This window comes from Pteropus alecto, unplaced genomic scaffold (assembly GCF_000325575.1).
Source record: "Pteropus alecto unplaced genomic scaffold, ASM32557v1 scaffold220, whole genome shotgun sequence".
Lineage (NCBI taxonomy): Eukaryota > Metazoa > Chordata > Mammalia > Chiroptera > Pteropodidae > Pteropus > Pteropus alecto.
Genome location: NW_006430043.1, coordinates 350095 through 374477, shown reverse-complemented (window position 1 = coordinate 374477; position 24383 = coordinate 350095). Strand labels below are relative to the sequence as shown.

Sequence of the window (24383 nt, the reverse complement as noted above, 5' to 3'; positions counted from 1 at the left end):
AGATAGAAAGATATATTTTTGAAAAAAAAGAGAGAGAGAGAGAGAGAAAGAGAGAGAGAGAGAGAGAGAGAGAGAGAGAGAGAGAGAGAGAAACAAAGAAGTGGAAAGAGAGTGCTGGCCACATTGTGAGCTCTTAGTCTTCGACAGGCTGTGGTAGTGTGGTTAACTGTCTCCACAGGACCAAATATTAAGGAATGCAGCAGATGAGATAGTTGTTCAATACCAGCAAAAAAAAATAACTGTCTTTCCAGGCTGGAAGACCCTAGAAAGTGCAGTGGGTTGGAGCTCTTAGATCTTACTCTTTTTACTCGATTTTTTCCGTCAGGAAAGATTCTCTTTTAGGATGTGGGTGGGAAATTGATGATCTGATCCCTGAAAGACATTGCCACCTTGAGACTTTGAGCCTAAACATGGAGAGATATTTAATAAAAACTAAAAGAGGTGAGCACTTTGCAAATATACCCCCATTGCAGAAGGAGATGCTGGAAGGAAGAAGAGAGAAAGGCAGAAAGAAAAAAGAACAGAAAATAATGAAGGAACGTTAGGTGGGCTACTCAGCAGTTTTAGGAACAATCTCATTTCTCCATTCACTTGTGTTTGTTTCTAAAGCTTCTACCTAAACACTGTGCCACGACCATTAGCAAGGCCAAGAACAAGAAAATCATGATGCAGAGGCAGACTCCCAAAAAAGGAGAGCCTGAGAGGGACAAGCCAGGAGCTGAGAGTCACAGGAAGAACCGCAGCATTGTCACCAAGTGAGGATCTGGGCCAACTGGGCACTGCATCAAAGAAGGGAGATCAGGGAAGACGGAAGGTGATACAGCAAAAGAATGCAGAATTGGTGGTGGGGAATGACAGATATGGAAAAGCACTTAAATGTGAATTTTCTACGTTACTTTTATAGTCAGTATCAACTTGTACTGTTTAGGCTGAGTGTTTCTGGAGGATAAAAGGGGTCCAAGGGTCATGGGCCTGACAAATCCTTTCCAGATAATAGCAGGCAGTGCCAGACCTATAATCAAGGCTCATTTTACTTTCTCAATTTTACCCAGCATGGACAAGCTACATGTAAACTTGACAGAATTGGCACTGACAATGAATCATGTACACAGCTTCTCTGTATTTGAACACACTATCTTCCCTTCTGAGTATCTCAGCAGCCATCTGGAGGCCAGACTCAACAGGTATCACTCTTTCTTTGTCTTCTACGTTTGTCTAGTATGGTCAGTCTCAAATTTGGGTTCCATTAGATTCATCGTGGCAGTCATGCTACACCCTGGAGATTTTGATGCAGTCAATCTGGCATAGGTTCCCAAGCATGTTTATTACAAACAAATAAATAAAGAACTCCAAACCTTTACAGGTGGTTTTGATGAATAACCAGAGTTGATCACCACTGGTTTAGTAGGATGAGCAGAGCCTTTGCAGTCAGCAGAACTGTGTTGAGATACTGGCCATTAGCTAAGACACTGGAGCAGGTTATTCGACTTGTTTGGGCTTTAGTTTCCTACCCTATGAAGTAAGGATAATGATATTTATCTTATAGATAGATAATTGAGAATTACCTGTAAACAAGCATTGGTAGAAAATTAAAGATTCTAATGAGACAGTTCCTGGCAGAGATAGGCCTTGGTAAAATAGATTCACTTCCCTCCACTTTGTCCGTCATTCCATTGCCCCCAAAGTAGGAGAAACGTTCCTTATACTGGAGTTGGGTACTATAGGCAGCAATCAAGGGAATGAGGGGAAGAATTATAGTGAATAATCTTCTAGTCTTCTATGTTTTCTTTTGAAATATGTAGTATATTCACTACATATTTCATTCATTCAACAAATATTTATTGAACAGCTACTTTGTGTGTCAGCAGTGTTCTAGAAGCTGTTAATACAGCAGTATACAAAACAGATAAAAATCTCTATCCCCCCATTAAGCTTATCTTCTGAGAGAGATAGATGAACAAAATAAGGTAGAATAGATGATAGATTAGATAGTGATAAGTGCTAAGCAGAAAAATAAAGTAGAAAGGGAGATAGGAAGTGTGTGTGGTGTGTTGTCATTTTATATGGGTGGCCAAGGAAGGCTTGCTTGAGAAAGTGACGTTTGAGTAAGCTCCTGAAAGAAGTGAGGAAGCCAAGCATGTGACTGTCTGAGGAAAGAATATCTAAAGCAGAGGAGACAGCAAATGCAAAGGCTCTGAGGTGGGAGCACGCCTGGTATGTTCAGGGGACATGGAGGAGACCATTGTGGATGGAACAGAATGAGCCATGGTAGGATGTGAGGTGAGAGAGGCTGGAGGAGTGGCATACTGTCCAGATGCTTCTCTGTCATTGTAGGGAATAGCTCTTATTCTGAGGGAATGGGGAGCCTTGGTAGGGTTTGAGTGGAGCAGTACAAGATTTGACTCAGTATTTCAATAGGATCACTCTGGCTGCACTAAAGGGGCAAGGACAGAAATAGGGAGAAGTTAAGAGTCTGTGTTTTGATTGTAGGATATATAGATTTATTTTTCAATTAGGTTTTTGCTTTGGTGTCAGTAAAATTTGATTTTATTCTGTACACATTAGCTATATGGAAGGGAGTATCTCAGGTGCATACACAACATCAAGATGAGGACAAGTTGATAACTGTCCATGTATAAACCTTCAGAAGCTGGCAGTGGTTTCTAGGCCCTAGAGTAGCATGGGTGTGATATTGTAGTTTTCCCTGCATATCCCTAATATTTTCTTCACTGACATCACTTTTCCTAATGCCCTCGGGTTGGCCTAGAGGTTTGGCCTCAGTGAAAATTCTAAAATAGATTAGGCCTGCCCCCAGTCTGTCTCTTTCATATTATTTTCCCTCAAGTGGTAGCTCCTCTCTTTTTTTTTTTTCCCCTAGGGAGCAGGCCCTTTAGTTCTCTTCCTCTCCCCTGTCCCTAAGCATTTTGTCAAAAACAAACAAAAAACTCCCCAAACATCTGTGGCTTTAGGAAGACTCTCATGCATATTAAGATGCAAATGACTGACAAAAGCTTTGACAAAGCGGGATGTTCTTCTTTTCCTACTGTTTACCTTTTAATGAGGAAAAAAGCCTTAGGTCAAAGGGCTGACTGAATTCTCAGGTTCCTGGGGAAGGTATTTTGGAAGAAGATGGGAGTCCAGTGGGGAGAGGTAATCCTGTGTGCCCCTAAAATAATACAGTAAGTCCTCACTTAACATAGTTGATAGGTTCTGTGACTTTAAGTGAAACAAAATATAACAAAACCAATTTTACCATATAAACAAGAGTTAAGTTTCTGTGGCAGCTCATCAATGTTATAACAAGACAACATTATTTGAAGACCTTCTGTACAGTGTGAACAGTTATCCCACCTTCTCTAGGGTTGGCCATAGCTACATGCAGGCCAGCTGTGATCTCCATCAGCTCTGGCGTCTCATGGCTACTAGGGACTGAACTGCACTTCCAAGATTTCTAGGTTTTCCATTTCTGACAGTGGTTGGAACTAATTTTTTCCAAGGAGAAAAGACAAATATCAGCCCCAAGAATGCAGGTGGTGTGACCCCTCAGGTAGAGTTAAATGGTATTTGGGAGCCCAGGTCTTTTAACACTTGAACTAATTTCTCCAGAGGAGGCAGAAGAGCATAGTGGTTAGGAATCAAATGTTATTGGACTCAAGTCCCAGCTCTGCCACTTGCCAGCTGTGTGGTCTTCACAGATAGCAAGTGACTTACTAGCTCTGTCTCAGTCTTTTCATCCATAAAATGTGGATAATAATTGTACCTACCTTATTGGATTGCTATGAGGTTTAAATGAGATAATGCATGTAGTAAATTCATCACGCAGCATCTGGAACACAGTGAAATGCAATAACTCTTACTATATTTATCATTTATCGTTGTAATTATGATTTTTGTCACTTAGAGCCATTGTGTGGCTGGCTGGCTACAACGCCACGACCCAGGAGATTGCAAGGCCTTCTGAGCTATTGGCAGGAGTCAAAGCGTACATCAGTTTCATACAGTCACTGGCCCAGTTTTTGGGTGCGGATGTTTCCCGAGTCATCCGCAATGCCCTCCTGCAGCAGACACAGCCGCTGGACTCGTGTGGGGAGCAGACTATCACCACTTTTTACACAAATTGGTCAGTGTTGCTTATCCTCACTCTGCCTTACCTCTTTGTTAGCACTTTTCCCTTTACACAGCAGGACTTCGGTTCAGGCATTTTAATTCCCAGGGTCACAGACCTCCAAAGGGAGGCTCTGAGGCTCTTTTCAGCTTGAGGATTGGAGCAATAAGCTGGGGCAAACCAGATCCCCTTCTGTCCTCCATGAGGTTTCTTTCTAATCTTCTATGTAACATCCACTGACCTACTCTGTAGCAATTTGACCTTTTTTCTCTTAATCTCCAGTTTTTAATCTTCCTTTTCTGGATTCTAACTGTTTTAATTTCAAATGATCTCTTTCTGGTTTCCTTGTTTCTCTTTGTGCCCAGCTTCTTCCTTTGAAAACCATTCTAATACCATCTCTCTGGAATATTATCTCTTCATCCCCAGACAAGACCATGTCTCTAGTAGATTGTTCTTAATAGGGAAGGGGCCTCCCCCAAACCAGAGAAGGTAGCAATTAGCAATATTTCCTTTGAGATTTAAGAATGGAAAGGAGCCTGATTCCTACCTCTTCAAGCCACTGGGTGGCGCTCTTAATCCAATATCAGCTCAGCAGGAGACAGGCTGCAAAGAATCCCCTGAGTAGGGGGAAAGACAGACAAGGTTTGCAAATGCAGATGCCAACAGGGATCTGGAAGGTAAAGTAATGGGTGTTGTGGGCTAGGTGGGAACTTCAGGTAGTAAGAGAGGGCATGCCTCTTTGGAAGAGGCAGCTTAGCTCTACTTGATTGCTGACCCACTAAATCTTTATTTTTAATGTAAAATCTCAGTTTCAAAAATTTAACAACTAATTCAAATTTGAAAAATCACTGGGTTTGGCCCACCATGGTTAGCTTGTGACTTCTGTAAGACCTAAGCCCAGAGCCAGTGCCCAGGTGAGTGGCGTGGGTTGGCCAAGCCTTCCTCTGCTGACACTTGCTGGAGGCCTTCTCAACTTGTCCAGAGGTCCAGAGAGAATATTTGGAGACTGGATGACCAGTGTTCACGGGGCTTCTCTCTATCCAGGAGATTTGACTTGAGATTCACTTCCAGGATCCTAGGTCCTCAGTCTAACATTCTCATTGGAGAGGTTGAGGCTAAGTATATTTCACAGGAGCCCAATTAGTAGGAACTTTTTTCTTGTCATCTTGGGCTTGTCTAACATAACAGAGAAAGGACAAGGGTGAGGGAAGTCTAGTAGTAGGAGGAGAGTAGGGGCCGAAGGAAGGGAGTGCAGGCCATTACATGTGACAGCCCAGCGAAATACCCTGCAGATTAGAGTCAAAGTGGAATTACGTTCCTGCTAATTGTTTTTGAGCCAATGGTTGGGGTGTTAGAGTGTTGTACTGTCTTCTCCCCACGCCAGCCTTTGGTGGAGCCTCTGTTCCTGAGCCCAGTGGTAGTGGTAGGGAGAAGGGACTGAAGATTAATCTTTTGTGCTTTTTTGGCCAACTCTGTAGGTACCTAGAAAGTCTGCTTAGACAGGCGAGCAGTGGGACCATCATCCTCTCCCCAGCCATGCAGGCCTTCATCAGCCTTCCCAGAGAAGGGGAACAAAACTTCAGCGCAGAGGAGTTCTCTGACATCTCTGGTGAGCCCAGGGTTTGGTCTCCTTGTCAAGGAGCTGAGCCTTTCCCCTCAATACAACATTTCAGCCTATGGATTCCGTCTAAATTCTCCTAGTTTCTCAGAAGCTCATTCTACACTCTCCTCAGCATCTCTGCTAGATTCCAACTTAGGGGCAACAAAAAGAGATTTTGAGTGAGACCCAGAATTGAGGAGTGGCCTGGGGGTTGAAGGTGGAGAGGGAGAAAAAGGAGAGTTAGGAGTTAGGTAGGGGCACTCAAGTCACTGAAAGGATTTATTCTTCAAAGGATAGGAAATGATTATTTTCCATTTCCACAAAGAATAAGAGTGGGACATATAATGAAAGGTAAAGGATAAATGTAAAGAGGACATTCCCATTCTTGGAATTATTAAACAGTGGTCTGATATTGTGGCATCTTTTTTCTTAGGGATAAATTTTAGAGCCTTAGCTAGTGCTTAGATTACTGATATTTAATGATAATGAGATAATAGATGGCCTTTATTGTGGGCTAAGTTCTCAATGTCCTCATGTATTAACTCATTTAATCTTCAAAAGAGCTTTGAGGTAGATACTCTTATTATCCCCATTTTATAGATGAGAACGCTGAGACAGAGTTGCTAAGAAGTTTGTCTAAGGTTACACATTTATAAATGATAGAATTGGGATTTTAGCTCAGGGCAGTCAAATTCCAGAAGCTGGGTACTTTAATGTACTGCTGCTTCCCAGTGTATAGAAGTGCTTTTGTATCTCAAGAGGGCCAGGTAAGTACTGGGTAGTGAATGAGTTGGGAAGTCATTCTCTTTTTAAAGAGGACTTTGAGCCAAAACCCTTTTTTGTAGATTCGTTTTACTGACTGACTGGCTGATGGACTCTCCTACTACTTTCTCCTTCCTTTCGCTTCCATATTAATCATGGATGCTTCATGGTATCTAGGACAGGAAGGAGATGCTTCCCCTTCCTTGAGGGCGTTATGAAAATCAGAGTACACAGTTCTGTTTTCTAGCTCTGCCTTTTTCCTACCCTCATTCTGACTCTATCAGTAAGCTGACCCTACTCTTCATCTGCTAGAGGTTTCAGATGTCCCCTTCTCATCAACTCCACCCACAGACTGTAGGCAGCATCTAAAATCAGCTTTAGGTCTTGCTGACAACTGACAAGCAGCAGGAGGTAATGCTGATTCCCCCTTCTACCACCCTCCCCCCAATTTCTCTGGGTTACCATGGTGATGGGGCAATGCTACTACAAAAATAGATAGATGAAAAGAGGAGGATGCCCTAGGGTTACTAGCCTGGAGAAGAGAAGACTAGAGTGAGGAGGTTTGGCAGATCCAATCCTCTTCTCTGTTGGCTCCAGAAAATGCAATTCAGCCCCTTTTCCCCTTTATCAGTCATTTTAGCATTATCTAAGTTGACTATCTAGGAAATCCTTTTCTAGTTCTCAGCTTAATCTTCCTACTGTAAACAGGTGACCGTAAAAATGTATTACTCTGGACAAAGCTCTGTGTCAATTGCTGTGACCTGTTCTACATCTTCTGTCATTGGTCGAGGTCAACTGGTACTGCCCTCAAAAACTCGGACATGGAGCCTTGATTTTCTTTTTCTTCTGATCTCCTATTAGCTTTCTTTACTGGTCTCTTATTGCTTCTGGTCTTTTACGGTTTTCTCTGCTGGGAGGGACCATAATCAAAGATCAGAGCTAGAGCTCCTGTCTGTCTGAATTTGTCATTAGTGTTTCTAACATGGGATTTCCCCAGGCAGTTTTTTTTGATTTGCAAAGGGCTGGAAGCAGTCTGGGTAGGGAGGGATAAGGCACTGGGGCAGACTGGAGGAAAGAGGATTTAGGGGAAAAAGCAATTGGGACTCTGGGGATATGTGTTGATTATGAATAAAGAAAAAAGTAGCTTATGGAGGAGAAAACTTGGACTGTGAGGCATTAAATAAGGGAAGTGGAGGGAGGAACATAGAAGAAGCCAGACCTTAGATAAGAAACTAGTTGTGGCATCTGCTGGGACACAGGAAGGGGCAATAAGGCATTGTGCTAGGTTTCTGGTACCAGCTTTTGACTTGGTTAAGCGACCTTGGATGAGCACTTAACACCCCCTTGTCTGTTAAACCACATACCTCAGAGGGCTGTTAAAACTATTATCATAAAAATCCTTTATTCATACATATTTTTATAGTGTTCTATGTTTTTTATAATGTATCTTATTTATTCTCATATCAACTCTGTGAGATATTCAGGACAGATATTAATTTCTTCGTTTTACAGAGAAGTAAACTGAGGCTCAGAGAGGGTCTCATACCTAATAAAGCTACTACAGCTGGTCTAGCGAGAGTAAAACCCAGATACCACATAAAAGGACTTGAGAAAGTAGAGATTCTTATAAAAATGTAAAATAAATAGTTATCATTTGTGGTAATTCTTGGTATGAGTACCACTGAGGGGAGAGAGTAAATTGTCCTACAGGTAGGCCATACCTATCACCTGAATGCAAGATATCAAGTCACTTTTGTTCCCCAACTTCCTACTTCCTTTCCTTGCTGAAAAACATTTTAAATGTTCAAATTAATCCCCTTGCTGTTATGCAAATGCTCCAGTGCCCTTTGAGTCCCACCTGGGACATCTGTAACTCTATTCCAGAGATGCGGGCCTTGGCCGAACTCTTGGGGCCTTATGGCATGAAGTTCCTGAGTGAAAACCTAATGTGGCATGTGACCTCTCAGATTGTGGAACTGAAGGTACAGTGAAAGCAAGCCCCGGGCAAAAAGTTTAGCCTCGGGGGAAGAGGGTTAGGAGTATAGACTGGGGACAGATGTACCATGGGTCTCGTCTCTTCCTTCTTAATGTCTCTATGTCCTGGCTGCAGAAGTTGGTGGTGGAAAACATGGACGTACTTGTTCAGATCCGATCAAATTTTGGCAAGGCGGACTTGATGGCTTCTCTGCTGCCCCAGCTGATGGGTAAGCACTTCCCCTAAACGGAGAAGGAACTGTGGGAAAAGCAATGTGGATGACAAGGGTTTTGAGGGACCTGGGGGCTGGGCTGGGTCTGAAGCAGCAAAGCCATCACTATCCTCATATGTTCTCTTCTCTAACACTTGTCTTTCTCCTCAGGGGCTGATAACGTGCTGAAGCGCATGACCATCATTGGAGTTATCCTCAGTTTTAGGGCCATGGCTCAAGAGGGACTTCGGGAGGTAACTTGGGGGAGAGGGGACTGTTACAGAATCAAAGATACCTCCGTGGGTAGGGAAATTATGAGAAGTTGTAGAAAGAGTTGGTGAGCATCAAGGAGAACAGAGCTTAATTTGAAAGAAGTCCTGAAAGATCTCTGGGGATAAATTAGCCAAGGAAACCTAGAGGCATGAGGAGAGGGGTGGGAAGCTGGCTAGGTTCTTATTTAAGCTGAGGCCCCCCTTTTCTGCTTTGTTTTCACCTATCTTTGAAGGCACTGGCCACTGTTCTGTGGATTCATTTATCTTCTCTTTCCTCCAGGTTTTCTCCTCCCACTGCCCATTTCTTATGGGTCCCATTGAGTGCCTGAAGGAGTTTGTCACTCCAGACACAGACATCAAGGTATGGGGGAGTGCAAAATAGAATCCAATTAGGAGATTTTTTGGAAAAGGATGTAGGTAGCTAGGATCTTGCAAGGGAGAGAGGGCTCTGAAGAATACTGTAGGGAGAAGAGCCAGGAAAACACCGGAGGAGAGTTTGTGATGAGAGACAGAGGCATTGGTCAGACAAATATTCTTGGGGAGAGAGGGCAGAGTTGGGGCAACATGGGGGAATGAAGAGAAGTGGGAACCCGGGAGACCCTGTTTGGGTCTGGGGAAACATAATTGGAGGGAGAGGGGTAAGCGTTAGGACAGTATTTGTAAGTTTTCTAAGTTTACCTAGATGCGCACACAAATCCCCTCTTTAATAAGTTGCTTAGATACTTTTTGTAAAAAGATTTGTTCCTTTCATTTTCACCTACCCTGCCTGCCCTCAGAGTTTCCTTTCTTTCTCTGGCCTTTTCTTCCTCCCAGTTTTGAAACTTTCTGGTTCTTCTGTCTGTTTCACCTGCCACAGGCCCCATTTACTACAGAGATGGAGAAAGAGGGGCTTTTGTAGGCACCCCAAGTTAAACATCCATTCCTTCCCTCCCCTACTTTTCATTATCTTGTCTTTTGAATCACTTAGAACAAACAAGTATGTTATGCCGGAAATACATCTGAAGGCTGGAAACAAGGGCCTTCAAATGCACAGGACAGGCTACTTCTCTTATTGATTCTTTTAATAGAGGGAGATCTGTAATAAGAGGCAACTGGCTAGCAGGAAAACTTAAAGTTAGATGTTAAGAAAAATGTTCTTACCTTGAGATCAAGAGTTGTGAAATATCCTCTTCTGTCTGTGTAAAATCAGCTGAGAGTCAAGTGGTCATGGGAGCCATGAGGGGGCGATGTTCCTCTGAGATGGCTGCCCCTTTCAACTAGTCATCATTTTACAATGAGCCTAGGTTTCTGGCAGCTGCTGATGTTGGGGCTGAATGCTGTAGCATGTCAGGCGCTTGTCTAGCTGATATCCCCAAGTTTTAGGCTCTGCCTGACTGTTAAAATAAGCAGGTATAGGTGGAGGAGAGGTGGATGGCCTGTCCATTGGAGATTCTGTTACTACCTCAGAGGGGTGAGAAGATTAGGATAAGAGAAAATAAGATCCCTTCAATAATCCCTTTCTTCCTCCAGAAAACCACAGATCATGAGCCAGGGTCCCTGATCTCCCAGGCCATGCCCATGGTTGCCACAGGCAGGGTCATCTAGTTAGTAGGAAATTTAAATAAAGGGCAGAACAGAATGTGGTTAAGGTTTGCCTTCTGTGTGGAGTACCACATGCAAAGAGTGTACATATTGTTATGTTTGTGGGGTTCTTTGCATGCAATACTCTACGTAGTTGTTTACTACTGAAACAGTTATCCTTATTCTGTCAGAATATTTTAGTCTTTTTTTTTTTTTTCTAATCTCAAAAGGGGTCTAAGGACTTGGTGTGGGTGTAGGTAGGGGTTGGGGCTATATCCTAGGAACCTGATTCTAAGTACAATGAGGAATTCAGATATCAATCAATAAGTATTAATGAGTGCTTCTATGTGCTTAGCATTGTGTTAAAAACTAGAGAAGATAAAAAGAAATGCAAAGTTCCTAGTTTTGAGATAAAAGAAAAGGAGGAAAAAGAGTAATGTTTATTGGTCTTTTAGTGACTCTGTTAGTCCCTAGGGTAGCTGCTTTACATGTGTAGTCTAATTCAATCTTCACTACAACTCTGTGAGGTAAGTACTGTTATCCTGGTTTTACAGGTGAGAAAACTAAGGCTCAAATACTTTAAGTAACTTTAGCCAAGGTCACACATTTAATAAGTGGTGGTGCTAGGATTTAAATCCAGAACTTCTCACTCCAAAGCCTTTTTCTCCCTTCTTCAGGCCACGAGGTTTAAAAAAATTATAATCTAGTTGGTGAGGTAAGCCATATGTCTCACCTCCTATCTGAAAAGATAACTGAAGTTACTAGATGCTGTGTGTGATCAGTGCTAAGTCAGTGGTACCAATTTAAGGAGGGAGTTATGAGTTTGGGCTGAAGTAATCAGGGAGGGCTTCACAGAGCATACAAGATTTGCATTAAGCCTCAAGGGATGGGTGTCACCTAGCTATAAGTAGAGGAGAAGAAAGGACACTTTGAAAGAGGGAAGCACATGACCAAAGTATGGAAGTATGGAAGTAAGTTATAGTTTGGAGAGTGCATAATTACCCTGGCTGCATTGACTTTCGGTGTGTTTTGGCAAATAAGGTTGAGAAAGTAAATTTGTAGTCCGGAGTATGTGAATGCCAAGCTAAAGCATTTGTTTTTTTTTCCTCTGAATGTTAGAGAGAGCTATGAAAGAAATACCTAGACAAGGTGATAGTACACCAAAGTTTAAAATCTGTGATCTAGGAATCCTGATTACCTGTAGCTTCTGCCATGCGCTTCTCTCCGGGGAATCGTCTCCAGGATATTTTCTTCTTTACCAGGTGACCCTGAGTGTCTTTGAGCTGGCATCTGCTGCAGGAGTGGGCTGTGACATTGACCCGACCTTGGTGGCTGCCATCGCTAATCTGAAAGCTGGTAAAATTGGAGAAAGGGGTCAAGGGATGGCTTGCGCCATATTTTTAGGTGGGAAAATATCAATGTCAAAGAAGCCTTTTGTTTGGGATTGTGAATTCAGGGGACATAAACTGGGAGCTAAGGAAAGACTTAAAGTGTGGTCCCTAACCCCCACAAAATACTTACACAGATAATTTAGATTTCTAGTAAGATTCCAACCAGTTAACCTGTCAATCAACTAAAAAGTATTAAGTGAGAATCTGTTTGATGCTCAGCAAGTGCTCAAAAGAATTTACAATCTGGTTGGGGAAATAAGATTAATGCAAATGAAACAATGAGAGAACAATACACTAGTAGTATATGATTTCATGCTGAGTTGTGTGGTGCAGCATTTGAGTTCCCCCAGAGCGATCTTGTGCTCTCTCCTCCCATATAATCACCTTGACACTATTCATTTCTTCCCTAGGTCTCAAACTTGTCTATCATATTTTCCATTACACATTTCCTCTGATTAGCACATTCATACTTATACACACACAGAATAGGATAGAACCAAAGGGCTGGTATTAAGCTCTTTCAAAATTGCCAGACGGGCCCTCCCTCTTCTATCTTGGTTTTGGTGAGACTCCCTTCTCTCTTTCCTGCCTCTCCACCCCATCGCAGGTGACAGAGTGTCCTCAGACTGCTTGTCAGCACAGCCCTTCACTAAAAGCTCTGCTCGGTCACCAGAGGAGGCCTCCAGGACTCAGGTCCCTCACTATAAGTGGAGGCTAGTCCTGTCCCTGTCAGCAATAATGACTTCCCTGTGGTGCTTTATAAACTGTTTTTACAGATACTTTCTCATGCAATCCTCACAGTAATTCTGTGAAGTAAGACTTCTATAGAAGATAACTCCTGTTTGCTGAACTTACTTTTCCTTTTTTCTTCTTATAGATACTTCATCCTCTGAGGAGGAATATAAGGTGGCCTGCCTGCTTTTGATCTTTCTTGCAGTTTCCCTCCCACTCCTTGCAACAGACCCTTCTTCCTTCTATTGCATTGAGAAGGATGGTAAGTAAGGAATAGGTTTGAGGAACAAGTGCTATTTAGGTTACTGTCCTGGTATAGGGAGATGAAACAGAGATATTTCTTTATCTGGAAAATACAGACTTCTGACTTAGGTGTAAAGTTCTGTTTCACTTGAGACACTTGAGAATGAATTACCCATACAATTCAATTCCAGTGAAATTTCATAGGAATATACTTCTCCTCATCCCCAAATGCCTCTAAGTCCTTTGGATATCAAATAGGGGTGGCCCAGCCTGAAAAAATAAGAACTTACCAGCTGGGGTCAGCCTGGAGTGACTCACTTTATTTTGTTTCTCTCCCTTCTATCAATAATAAACTAGGTTACAACAACAATATTCACTGCTTGACCAAAGCCATCATCCAGGTGTCTGCTGCTCTCTTTACACTCTACAACAAGAACATTGAAACTCACCTCAAGGAATTTCTGGTGGTGAGTAGGTCTAGGTGATAAGGAAGAAGGTCGCAAAGTCTGGTGAGAATTGGTTTGACTTAAATCCATAGACAGTTATTGTTGAGCAGCCCTTGGAGTCTAACCTCTCGCCTAATTCATTAAGTAGTGAGAGGCAGAAATTTCTTCTAAATTCCGTGACATCTGGTATTTCAGCCTCTGCCCAAAATACTTGGAAAGAGCATTGGACTAAGAGTCAGAAAATCAGAGTTCTAGTTCTGGATCTGCCACTAAGAAGTTGTGTGACATATGAAAAACCAAACTTTTGGGGGCTCAGTCTTTCTATTTATTAAATAGGGTGATTAAACTGATTCACTACCTGGTGTCATTAGAATGTCCAGAGGAGCTTGTTCAATACATATTCTTGATCCTTATACCAGATCTACTGAATATCCTAGGGTGAGTCCAGGCCTGTTTTAATAAGGTCTCCATGGGATCTGATGCACAATAAAGTTGGAGAAACACTGAGTTTTACAATCTATAAGGCTCTTTCCAACTCTAAGACTGACAAAAAGTCAAACTTTTTTCAAATTCTCAAACTTTAGCATCAATCAGAATCACTTAGAGAATTTCTGAATCAGTGGATTAGAGGGAGGCTGGAAAATTTGCATTTCCAATAAGTTCCCCTGTGATGTTGATGTTGCTCATCCTAGGATCTCACTCTGAGACTCTCTGGGTCTAGATTTCTAGGGACTGGTGCTTATAACCAGGCGGCTGATTCTATTGTAGGTTATGTCCAATTTGTTTGAAAAAAAAAAAAAAAGCATTTTTAAAAAATTTTAGCCCAAGTTTGACTGCATGTAACTATCAACATTGATTTTAGCTTTGCCTCTGGAAAAACATAGACTAAGTAATCTTTCTATTGTCAAAAGAGGCCCAGAATTTTCTATTCTAAATCCTCTGCAGAGGAATCCCCTCCATATACTTCTGAGACATGGTCCATTACCTGCTGCCTGCTTGAGCATTTTCAGCAATAGAGAGCTTATTCCTTTGCAAAGCATGATCCTGATTTAAGAAGTAGAGCCTCACCTGTCTCCTTTCAGTAAGAAACACAGTAGATTATATTCTCTTGGGAATCATACCATTGTCTTGAGAAGTACATATCAGGGACTTAGAAGCTTAGTGAGTGGGTTTCTATTTAAACTGGGACAGCCAGTCAGACAGAATGGGCTCTGAGCATCTTAGATACAAAGAAGACTCATACCAGATCTCTAAGATGGGGTGAGGGGAGCATTTTCTGCCCTTCTTTCCCTTTTTATCTTCTTTGTTTGCTAAATGGGCCTGGGATACAATTAATCACATTTCTTCCTCCCTCTTTGATTTGTTGGGGACCTGGAGGTGAATGGAGAGGACAGCTATTCGGGAGTGAACAGGAGGAGAATACCAAGAGCACTGTGTCTGAATCAGAGGCCTAGCTCTGTCTCTAGGCCGGTGGGGAGTCAGCAGTAAACTGCCTGATGATAGTGGTGTCTGGAGGCTGCCTAGGAAAAGATATGAATCTTCTGGCATACAGTATTGCCTGCCTTTGTTCTAGGTTCTTTCCTTGCCCCTGTAACCTCTCCCCCAGCACCCCTGGCAACCTCCTGTTGTCTGCACTGGCTGGTTTATAGGCAGTGTGCATCTCTGAAACCTAGAGAATTTGCCACTTTTTCACCCTAAGCATCCAGGAACATCCCAGCACTTCTTAACTTTCCTCCTTGATTTTTCCTTAACTTCATGTAGCTTGAGGCTGCCCAACTCTGACCTCCATAAAAATCTGCTTTCCTTACAAATTCTTCCATTACAGGTGGCCTCTGTTAGCCTCTTACAGCTGGGCCAGGAGACTGACAAGATTAAAACCAGAAATCGGGAATCCATTTCTCTGCTCATGCGCTTGGTATGTATCTCTTTTAAGTTGGTCTGGGGAATGAGAGAGGGAGGGCTAGAGGGAGACTCCTCTTTAGGGTCTTTGAGTCCCTGCCATTGTCATCACCCAAAAGCATTAACTAAGAACTTAATTCCTCCTGACCTCCTGAATCTAGTCCTCACATTCTGGTTAACATTCTAGACTTGCCCTGTAATCTCAAGGTAGAGTGTTCAAGGACTTCTCTGTAGGACAAGGCCTTCCTGGCCCCTTTTCCTGCGATGTTCTTGAGTCTGACCTGTTAGGGCAGCTGTGTCCCTTTTCCATAACTACCTGTCCAGTACATGTTTGGTTTTACTTGACTACTTCCTACTACTGTATTTCTTGTTCATAAGAGTACTATAAATAGGGTGCTGAATAGCACAGAGCTGAACTGGGGGAGGAGGGAAGGATTTTAGATGGAAAGCTGTAAGGCAGAGAACCAGGCGGCCATGCTTCAGGAAGCTCCTGCTATCTCTTCTCTGCTCTTCCTAAGTTGTGGGCTTTTTCCTACTTGGGCAGAAAGTTCTGGGAACTGTAATTTCAGTTAATTAGAAAAAATCTTTTCCTCATGACCCTGTTTCCCTCCTTGACACACTTACTCTTTTGCTCTAAAAGTCTGATTCTCTCAGTTCGTACTGTATTTAGACATGGACCAAGGGGCTCCTGCCCTGGGCCCTGTGTTTAAGAGGCCCTCCTCTGGTCTGTGGGCGAGGAGATGCCCACCTACAGCTTGTGCCCCACCTCGAAGCCCAACTAAATATTTCTGGGACCTCAGAATTCTCTGCCAAGCAGCTCCAGCCCACTTGTAGGGCTTGTGTGGAACTTCTTTCCTAAGTCCATCCTACCAAGGCAGACTGCTGCTGGAGGATAAGCCTCTAGTTCCCAAGGAATGTATGGTTAGAGCTTAGCTGTGCAGCTAGGAAGTCTACATGTGTATACAAAACCCTTCAAACAGGGGCTGGTTCCCACTGCCCTGTTCTGGTGGAGAGCTCTGAGGAGTCTAAGAATTCTTAATTCAAACCTGGCTTTCCATAACATTATAAAGGTATATTGTGAAGGTTGAAAGATAGAACATAAGAATTTATTTGAGTTATTTAGTCATATGGAATGTGGGCCTCCATTTCGACTCTTGGCCCAGGATCACAAATATTAGAGGCAGGCATGCCTGGGACTTCCTCCTGGGTCTCCTTTAAATACATAGGCACTGAGTAGTATCTGTGTCTTAATTTCTCCTAGGTTGGGCTGATTTAGGATTATGACAGAGAAGAGGAGAGAACGGACATAAGGGTGTGTGGGGGTGTGGGTGTGATGAGGCGTGAGAAGGCAGAGGAGGCAAATGGCAAATGCCTGTAGAGTGCTGGACAGAGAGCACAGTCATTGGAGCAGCATGACCTTGGGCAAGTTAATTACCTTTGTGAAAAGCTGATTCTTTGTCCATAAAAGTGGGCAATAATCCTTGTGATAACAGTGGTTAGGATTCATGAGATTGTATACGTGAAAGTGCCTAGTACATAATAGATGCTCAACAAATGTTAGTTCTCTCTCTCTGCTCTTCATTTTGTTTTCTGGGTGGTTAGGCATGCCTCTTCACTTCCGTAGGCAGTGTTCTCTTCTGTAAGGTTGGAGGTGATTCTGTATTGCCACACAGCCCTGCCACCTCCTTCTGCTTTGCTTCTCTGCCCCACAACAAAATGTGAGAAGGTGTCTGCTCCTTGTGGCATCGCAGCGAGGCCTGCAGAGTGGCTGGAACAGAGCTAGGATCAGGCGTTTTTTGTTGCAGAGAGAGACAGAGGGACTAGCTGCTGCAAAGCAATTTAAATGCAAATGTTTCCACAGAGAAATTGGAAATGACTGAAGGGGAAAGAGCTGTATTCGGAGTTAAGAGGCTACTCATGTAGCCCCAAATCCTGGCCAGGCACTTAACTTCCTGGGGTCTTTCTCTCTTGGCTATTAAGCCTGGGCAATGCCCACCCCCAGTGTTGCCAGCCTGTTCCTGGTGTGGGTTTCACAGGGGAAGGAGATGACTCATAGGATCGTGGAATCTTAGATGTCAGAATGAGGCCAGAACCTGGCAATTTGTCCAGTCCTTATAATTCATAGGTGAGGAAACCGAGGACAGGGAGGGAAAGATGATATTCAAGGTCTCCCCCAAAATACATGGGCAGATCTGAGACTAGAACCCAGGTTTCTTGGCCTTCACTCTAGGGCTGCTTCCACTACTATGAATCTTCTCCAGTTAGGATCCCTGTTATTTTCTGTGCTTAATGGAGCAAAGAATAGGAAGTCTTGGGCCAGTGGATTCTTCTTGAAGCTGTCACTCATTTTCCTATACCTGAGGGTTATATGTATCCTGGAAAAGAGATCTTATCTCTCTCCTGGCTTAAGGTTTGAAAGTCTTGCCTAGCAAAAAATTATTTCCGTTATCCAACCTGAGATCAGAGCTACAGCTTTACTGGCAGATTTCCTTGCCTTCGGCCTGTAGCATCTGCTCTTCTGAGGCTGCGTGTATTGTGCACATGTTTGAGAATAGCAGAATCTTACAAATTTTAAAACCTGAAAGGACTTCAGAGAGAGAAACATGTTAGAGTAAGGTAAGTTTTCTTTTCTGAGTGAATTTTCAGGACTTGTAACACCAGCCATATTGGGGAGGGCCCATCTGTGTGAATTGCCAGAGGATATGGGACACTTCTCTCCAGAGTGTGTGTTTTGGTCCTAAACCTCTTGATGAAAAGAGTACCAAAGGAAATACACCCTGTTCCTTCCTCAGGGATGGGGACCTTCCAGCCCAATGCTATGTCGTGTTGTTCTTGGCTAACACGCCCCGCCTCAGTCTGATCCAGGCATCTTGATCTATCTTTCTGTTTGGCTGTAGGGGGCTGCTGGGATTACCACGACACATAGGCTTCTAATTAAACTAATTAATCATGCCTGCTCCTTTATGCAGCATCTTTACTGTTCCACAAGCACTGTACTGAGGGAGGGAGGACAAGAGGACCCATGTGGATTCCAGGCCCCTCTTTCTCGGCCTGAAGTGGTGATTGTTTGTTTCTCTGCCAAGCTTTGTCATTAGCACTTTTATTCATCCTTACCTGCATCTGTGCCGCCCACCCACATATGATTTAGCATCCAGAACAGGAGAGAATGGGATTTTTTTTTGCTACAAGGGAAGTGATTCTTTCCTGCCTTTAGCTTCTGAGCCTCTCATAACTCTGAGGTGGGGGAAGGGAGCCATTATAATGGAGCCTGAGAGGCCACATTGCTTTCCTAGAGCTAAATCAAGTGGGGAGGAAGGGGAGCGTGATTTGAAACCCTGTTCACTTGTAACTCTGAGGGCTTCAGAGGGCCGAGGGGACAGAATAAAGAGGAACAGGGTGTCACAGAGGTATGCCCTACTTGAAGTTCTCATCTCTTGGCCCCTTCTCTTCTAGGTGGTAGAGGAGTCCTCCTTCCTGACCCTAGACATGCTGGAGTCCTGTTTCCCTTACGTCCTGCTTCGAAATGCCTATCGGGAGGTATCCCGGGCCTTCCACCTGAACCGAGTGCCAGCCAGTACCCACTGAAGGACCCTTTGGACCTATCTAAACCCATGCCATACTGGAAGCTGTGGCCATTTTCTGAAGGGGTGGGAATGGGGTGGGGGTCTGGAGCCAGAGCTGATGAACAGGCATACGGAGGAATAGTCCAGTGCTGAGAAATCACAGAAAAGTGGAGCAGGCTCGGAGGATGGAGGACAGTTTATGGAAAAAGGGGAATGGGGCCATGTGTGTGAATTTTTACAATAAAAAAATTGAGTGACATCCAATATGTTTTCTATGTTCTTGTGACTAGAGCTTGAGCTCTGACTGGCATGGGTTTCTCCGACCTTCATCACTATTCTAGGATAATGCTGGCGGACAGAGATGATCAATCATCATATTAAACCATAATGAGCTTATAATCCTCCCACTGGAGCTGCTATTGTCTCCTGCACATTCATTAGGACGATTACCTCCTCTCTTCCTTTTCCAGATGTGTTCAGCAAGCATTCCGCCTGCTCCTACTATAAAATTCTAGCAAAGGAACCCCTTTTATTCCATTGTGGGGGCTCTTTCAGGAGTCATGGGTCTCATCCTCTGCCTCCAGCTCTACTGCCTGCAGTGGCAATGAGGAAGTGCTCTTGAGAGATTTTCACTGCCCCAAACCACATCTCGGGGGTAACAAGTAAGTTCTCTCATCTCTTTAATCTTAACCTCTCCTGCTTTTTCTCTGACATCACCACAACCTAGAGCAGAGGGTCAGTCTAGGTAATTCTAAGGCACAAGACAACTAATTGGACAAGAGTCGTACAGGTTTCTCTCCCGGATTATTTTGGGGTACTATTCCTCCTATCTGGAAGGACTAATTTAACCCAAATCCCCTTGTCATCCTGGGTACAGCCGTTGCTCCAGGCAGGGATTTCTCTTCTAGATCTGAAATTTCATAGATCTCATTAGGTTATAGGGCCCTGAGTGTGGGTATACTTGAGGGAGTACAAACTGTTTCAACTTAGCCCTTTTCTGTACTAATTAGAATTTCAAGTGTCACAAAGCCTGGGGCGTTCAAGATAGCACTAAACTAGGTTTAGTTAACTCCATGGCAGGAAACAGTGGCCTCCATCCATCACTTCTGTGCACCCACTGCCAGGAAGGTTGCAGCAACAGATCATATATGTCACAGGTTTAAAGTGGTTGGAATGGGCAGACATAATTAACTACGTGATTGATCAGGGTCATGTCCACACTTTCACCATAAAAGGGAAGCAATTGTTGGTTTTCAGCAAAACCGTTGGCCTTCATTAAAGCTATCTGATAGCTGTTCTTGGATTCTGTGTATGTGTGTTTGATCTTAATTTCTAGAGACGTAGGCTTAGTCAATACTTTTTAAACTTGGCACCCATAACCAGTACACAGTTTTTTCTTAGCAACAATTGTCTGCTCTTCGGGATAGAAGCAACAGAGAATCCTGCTTCATGCATCAGCAAGTTGTCCTTCCTTGCTATGAAAAGGAAATTATGTTCTAAGGAGTGATTCAGGGTCAGGTCTACTGGGGGCAAAGCCGATGAGGAACAGAGGTTCAGAAATACCTGAACAACTACTCTTAAACACTTATATCTCTGCTGGGATCATCATCTTGAGGAGATGGAGACCCCTTTTCCATCTATATGTGAAACTGCTTAAGAGGAGCCTCCCAGAGCACAGAAGACAAGTTGCATTAGGGGAATAGAGAGTAGACATAATACCTTCCATTTTTTTTTAAATTAAAAATTTTGAGATAGTTAATCCAATAAACAAATGCAGAGAGATCTTGTTATCTTTACCAGTTTCTCTCAAAGGTAACATCTTGCAAAACGATAGTATACTATCATAACTAGGATATTGACATTGATACAATCTGATTTTATTTAGATTTCCCCAGTTTTACTATACTTATTTCTCTGCATGTATGTATTTAGTTCTGTACAGCTATCACATGTAGGTTCGTGTATCTGCCACCTCAGTCAAGATAGAGAACAGTTCCCTCGCCACAAGGATCCCTCATGCTACCTTTTTAATAACCACACCCATTTCCCTCCTGCAACCTTCTATTCCTTCCCAAACCCTGGTAACACAAATCTGTTCTTTGTCTCTAAAATTTTGTATTATTTTTTATAAACATATAATTACACATATATTTCTCTACCACATACGCTTTTTCATAGTGTTCTTGCATCCTTATAACATTTCTGCAAGGTAGCCATGGAAGGCTTCCTTATTTCAGGCCGGTAAACAGATTCAGAGATGTTAAATGACTTAATAAAGGTCACGTGTTTAGCAGTACATCTAGAACTGGGACCCAAGTCCTAGACCTTTTCTCCCTGACCAGACTACCTCTTCATCTGGGAAGACTTAGTTGTTAAAATCCAGAGACCCTAGAATGAGCAAAAATAGGAGGTAAGGACATGATGGCCTTTACCACCTGAAACAAAAGGTCAATATCTAGAGGCATCAGCATTTTAGGCAGTTTGCTTCTTGGGCCAGGAGGATCTCTGACTCCTTGCAGCCTAGGACACAATTGACTATCAACGGCTTTCTGCTCTCACATCCCCAGCTTGCTTTATTCAGGCCTAAGAGGAACTGAGGAATAAATATCTGGGAGAAATTCTGACCTCGATTGCTTTGTCTTGCAGGCAGAGTAGGTTCTAGCCTCAGCATTTTCATTAGTGCAGTGTTTTCATTAAAATCTCCATTAACTTGTTTGCAGCAATGAGATGGAATTATCACTCCTTCCAGGCCTGGGGCGAGGTGCCTGCAGAGGAGCTCCCATACCTTTGGGTGGTGAAGGCACTACCAGTATTCAGTCCAGTGGGCAGTTGAGGGCAGTCTCTCAGAGCAGGGCTGCCAGGCCCTGGATGAGGGGGTCTTACTCTTTGGCACTTTGGGAAGAAGAGAACAACTGCGGTTTGAGCTTGCAACCCAGAAGGGAGGGAGGTCCCAGCTAGGGGCAAGACTTCCTTAACCTTAGGTCCTCATGCCTATTATCAGTTCTTCTCAAACAAAGTTTGACTCTGAGAGGTAGTTGAAATGTACTCACGTGGTTGGGGGGGAAGAATGTTCTTCTAGTCCTCCTCCCCACAGGGCCCCCTGCTCCTCCTAAGTACCTGTCATCAAAGGAGATGAAGATGAATTCCCCCTCAGCCCCCACACCTCAATGAGTTGTCAAGTACTCTCCCTCCCACCTGGATAGGAAGCAGGAGCAGCAGGCCATGTTGCAGGTTGAGGAAGTCAGAAGTTAACTTGAGCTGAGTTTGCAGCTCTGGAGAGATTGAGGAGCAGGCTTTTCTCTTGTCACTTTGGAAGGAGAGGATTGTGAGGCTGCCCCTTTAAATAGCATTCCCGTAGGAGGCAGATCACATCCATCCGTCACCACTGCCAAAATATCATTTTTGGTCTCTATCAAACTCCGAGCTTGTTGGAAGGGATTGTGGGGTTAGGGGAGTGAAGGAGGCACGGCTTGCAAGGGGCAGGAAGCAGTTTGGAAGCTGAAAAGGAGAGGAATGAGGTAGAGCAGAAGGAGCCTGGGAAAAGTGGGAGACAGAAGATGGTAAAGACAGGGAGAGAAGAATAGTGAGTCTTTTGAGCCTATGAATGGATCAGATATGCCTTGTTCTCAACTCTCTAGAGAAAGAGTGAGACAAATTGTATTGGATCGTAACAAGAGGAATGAGGTTGAGGTTAAACACCAGGACTGGTGGCTAGAGAAAGAGAAAAAGAGCCTTAGAATGGAAAATAACTAGAAAAAAATTGGGAGACTTGGCCCTGGCCTTGTTGCTTGCTCTCTGTGGGACCACATAATTTTCCTGGACTTAGTTTCCCCATTTGTTAAATGAAGAGGGTTAGACTAGATGGAGTCTAAAGTCTCTTTTTTTGAGGAGCGAATTTTTCTTAACATGGGTTAGAAGATGGGGCCTAGGAGAACAGGGATGGGATATATCACTGTGTTGACAAGAAATGTTGAGAGATCCCTCTGGAAGTAACATCTCCTCTTTCCCAGGTCTTCCAGTTAAAATACCTGACTAATTTGGGACTCACTTTAGATCTAATCTTAATTTGCAATTCTTTTGTAGTTTCCAGCCCATTCTTTTTCAATTGATAAGGAAGGCAATTGCTCTCAAGTTTTGAGACCTGGATTTGTGTAGGAGTCTGACTAGGGAGAGTCTCAGATGCTACTGTGTCTTGGCTGGGACTGTTCCAGGCAAGGAGAGGAAAGGGGGATGTGTGCTGAAGTTAGATGGACAGAGAGGGGAGGTAACAGTAATCTTTCCTCTTTTTCTCCATCTCTGACTCTGCCATCTCTGCCTCAGTACTTCTGGGAGCTGGTTCTGCTGATACTTCTCTATCTTGCCGGATCTGAAGGCCTGACCTAACCTAATTGCCTAAGGAGCAATTCTTTTATATTGGGAGTCTTCAACCTGCCACTTCACTTCTGTTTTTTTTCTCCTCCAGTGCCTGGAAAGTGGGGAGACTCCATCTGAAATTTTGAATGGAGTAAATACTTTTTCCTGATCACTTCTCCTTCCAGTCTCTAGAGTTCCTGAAAGAGAAAGAAAGCCTCAGAATGGAAAAGCACTAGAAAAAAGTTGGGAGACTTGGCCCTGACTTTGTTGGGATCACATTCTGGGACCCTGGGTTAGTTAGTGAATACATCTCCACTTTCTGTTTATGTAGGATTTTCCCCAATGCCAAAGTAGGTGGTCATTAAGGACAATTCTAAGGAATGCTAACGTCTCTGCCAGAGTCCAAAGTAGGACTCAGTTTGATGGAAGAGGCTTTGCTGGGTTACAAGGTCTTGAGTTCAAATTCCAGGTCATTTATTCTACAAATGTTTTAAGCAGGTAGGCTGTTTTGTGCTGGGCCCTCAGCCATTGAATTTCTTTCACTGAAGAGAATAAGAGGAAATAACCTGAAAAGGCTACAAGACCGGTAGAGATGACATTAGGAATGATTTCCTGGCCCTTATGGAGTTACAGTTAATCAAAAGAAGACATGGTGCTGCCTCTCTGGAGAGCTTTAGACTTGGGAGAAACTTCCACAGCCTACAGGGAAGTTAGAGACAATTGGAAAGCCACAGCAATGGAGATTTGTCAGGAAAACCAATCTAAGGGAACTGAGAAAAGGAGTGAGACACAATCGCAACTCAGAGCAGACCTTGAACTTTTCCCTTCAAAGGCAGGAGTGCGAATGTGAGGGTCTGGTCTCGGGCTGTGTTCTGATAGTGGGTGGCTTCACTCAGCCAGAGTGTGTCAAGGCCCCGAGGCAGAGATGTGGACTCCTTCCCTACCCCTCTTTCACACATAGGACACTAGGCACTTGTGAATACATGAAACTACATGCACGTACACAAAAACTCAAAACGCACGCGAAGGGAACCCACGCAGCGCCCACGCCGAAGTCCTGCCGCCGCTGCCTGCGCTGCACTCTGTAAACACGCACTCACATCCACCCGCGCAGGGCACGAGCAGCCACTCGTTCCGGGCGCCTGGGTGCGTGTGCCCGCCCTTGGGCGCTTCTGTCTGTGTGTGCCCTGGCTTCCAATCGTTCCTCTGGGAGGGGGAGGAGTGGTTTGCGAGGAGTGTGAGACGAGCGGGCAGGCAGAGGAGAAGGCGGG

At 43.8% G+C, this 24383-nt stretch overlaps 1 protein-coding gene across 3 annotated transcripts in view; it reads left to right on the top strand.

The window, feature by feature from the left end:
- Window positions 1-19023, top strand: part of NCKAP1L (NCK associated protein 1 like) — a 37716-nt gene extending 18693 nt beyond the window's left edge. For all 3 annotated transcript variants that reach the window (XM_006904486.3, XM_006904485.3, XM_025044963.1), the window contains exons 19-31: window positions 610-755; window positions 1053-1184; window positions 3902-4120; window positions 5584-5714; window positions 8352-8449; window positions 8578-8671; window positions 8825-8907; window positions 9206-9286; window positions 11748-11841; window positions 12754-12870; window positions 13209-13318; window positions 15123-15212; window positions 18650-19023. In XM_006904486.3, coding sequence (XP_006904548.1) covers window positions 610-755; window positions 1053-1184; window positions 3902-4120; window positions 5584-5714; window positions 8352-8449; window positions 8578-8671; window positions 8825-8907; window positions 9206-9286; window positions 11748-11841; window positions 12754-12870; window positions 13209-13318; window positions 15123-15212; window positions 18650-18781 — 1527 coding nt within the window. In that variant the 3' untranslated portion in view covers window positions 18782-19023. The remainder of the gene's footprint in view (window positions 1-609; window positions 756-1052; window positions 1185-3901; window positions 4121-5583; window positions 5715-8351; window positions 8450-8577; window positions 8672-8824; window positions 8908-9205; window positions 9287-11747; window positions 11842-12753; window positions 12871-13208; window positions 13319-15122; window positions 15213-18649) is intronic.
- Window positions 19024-24383: the final 5360 nt, after the last annotated feature.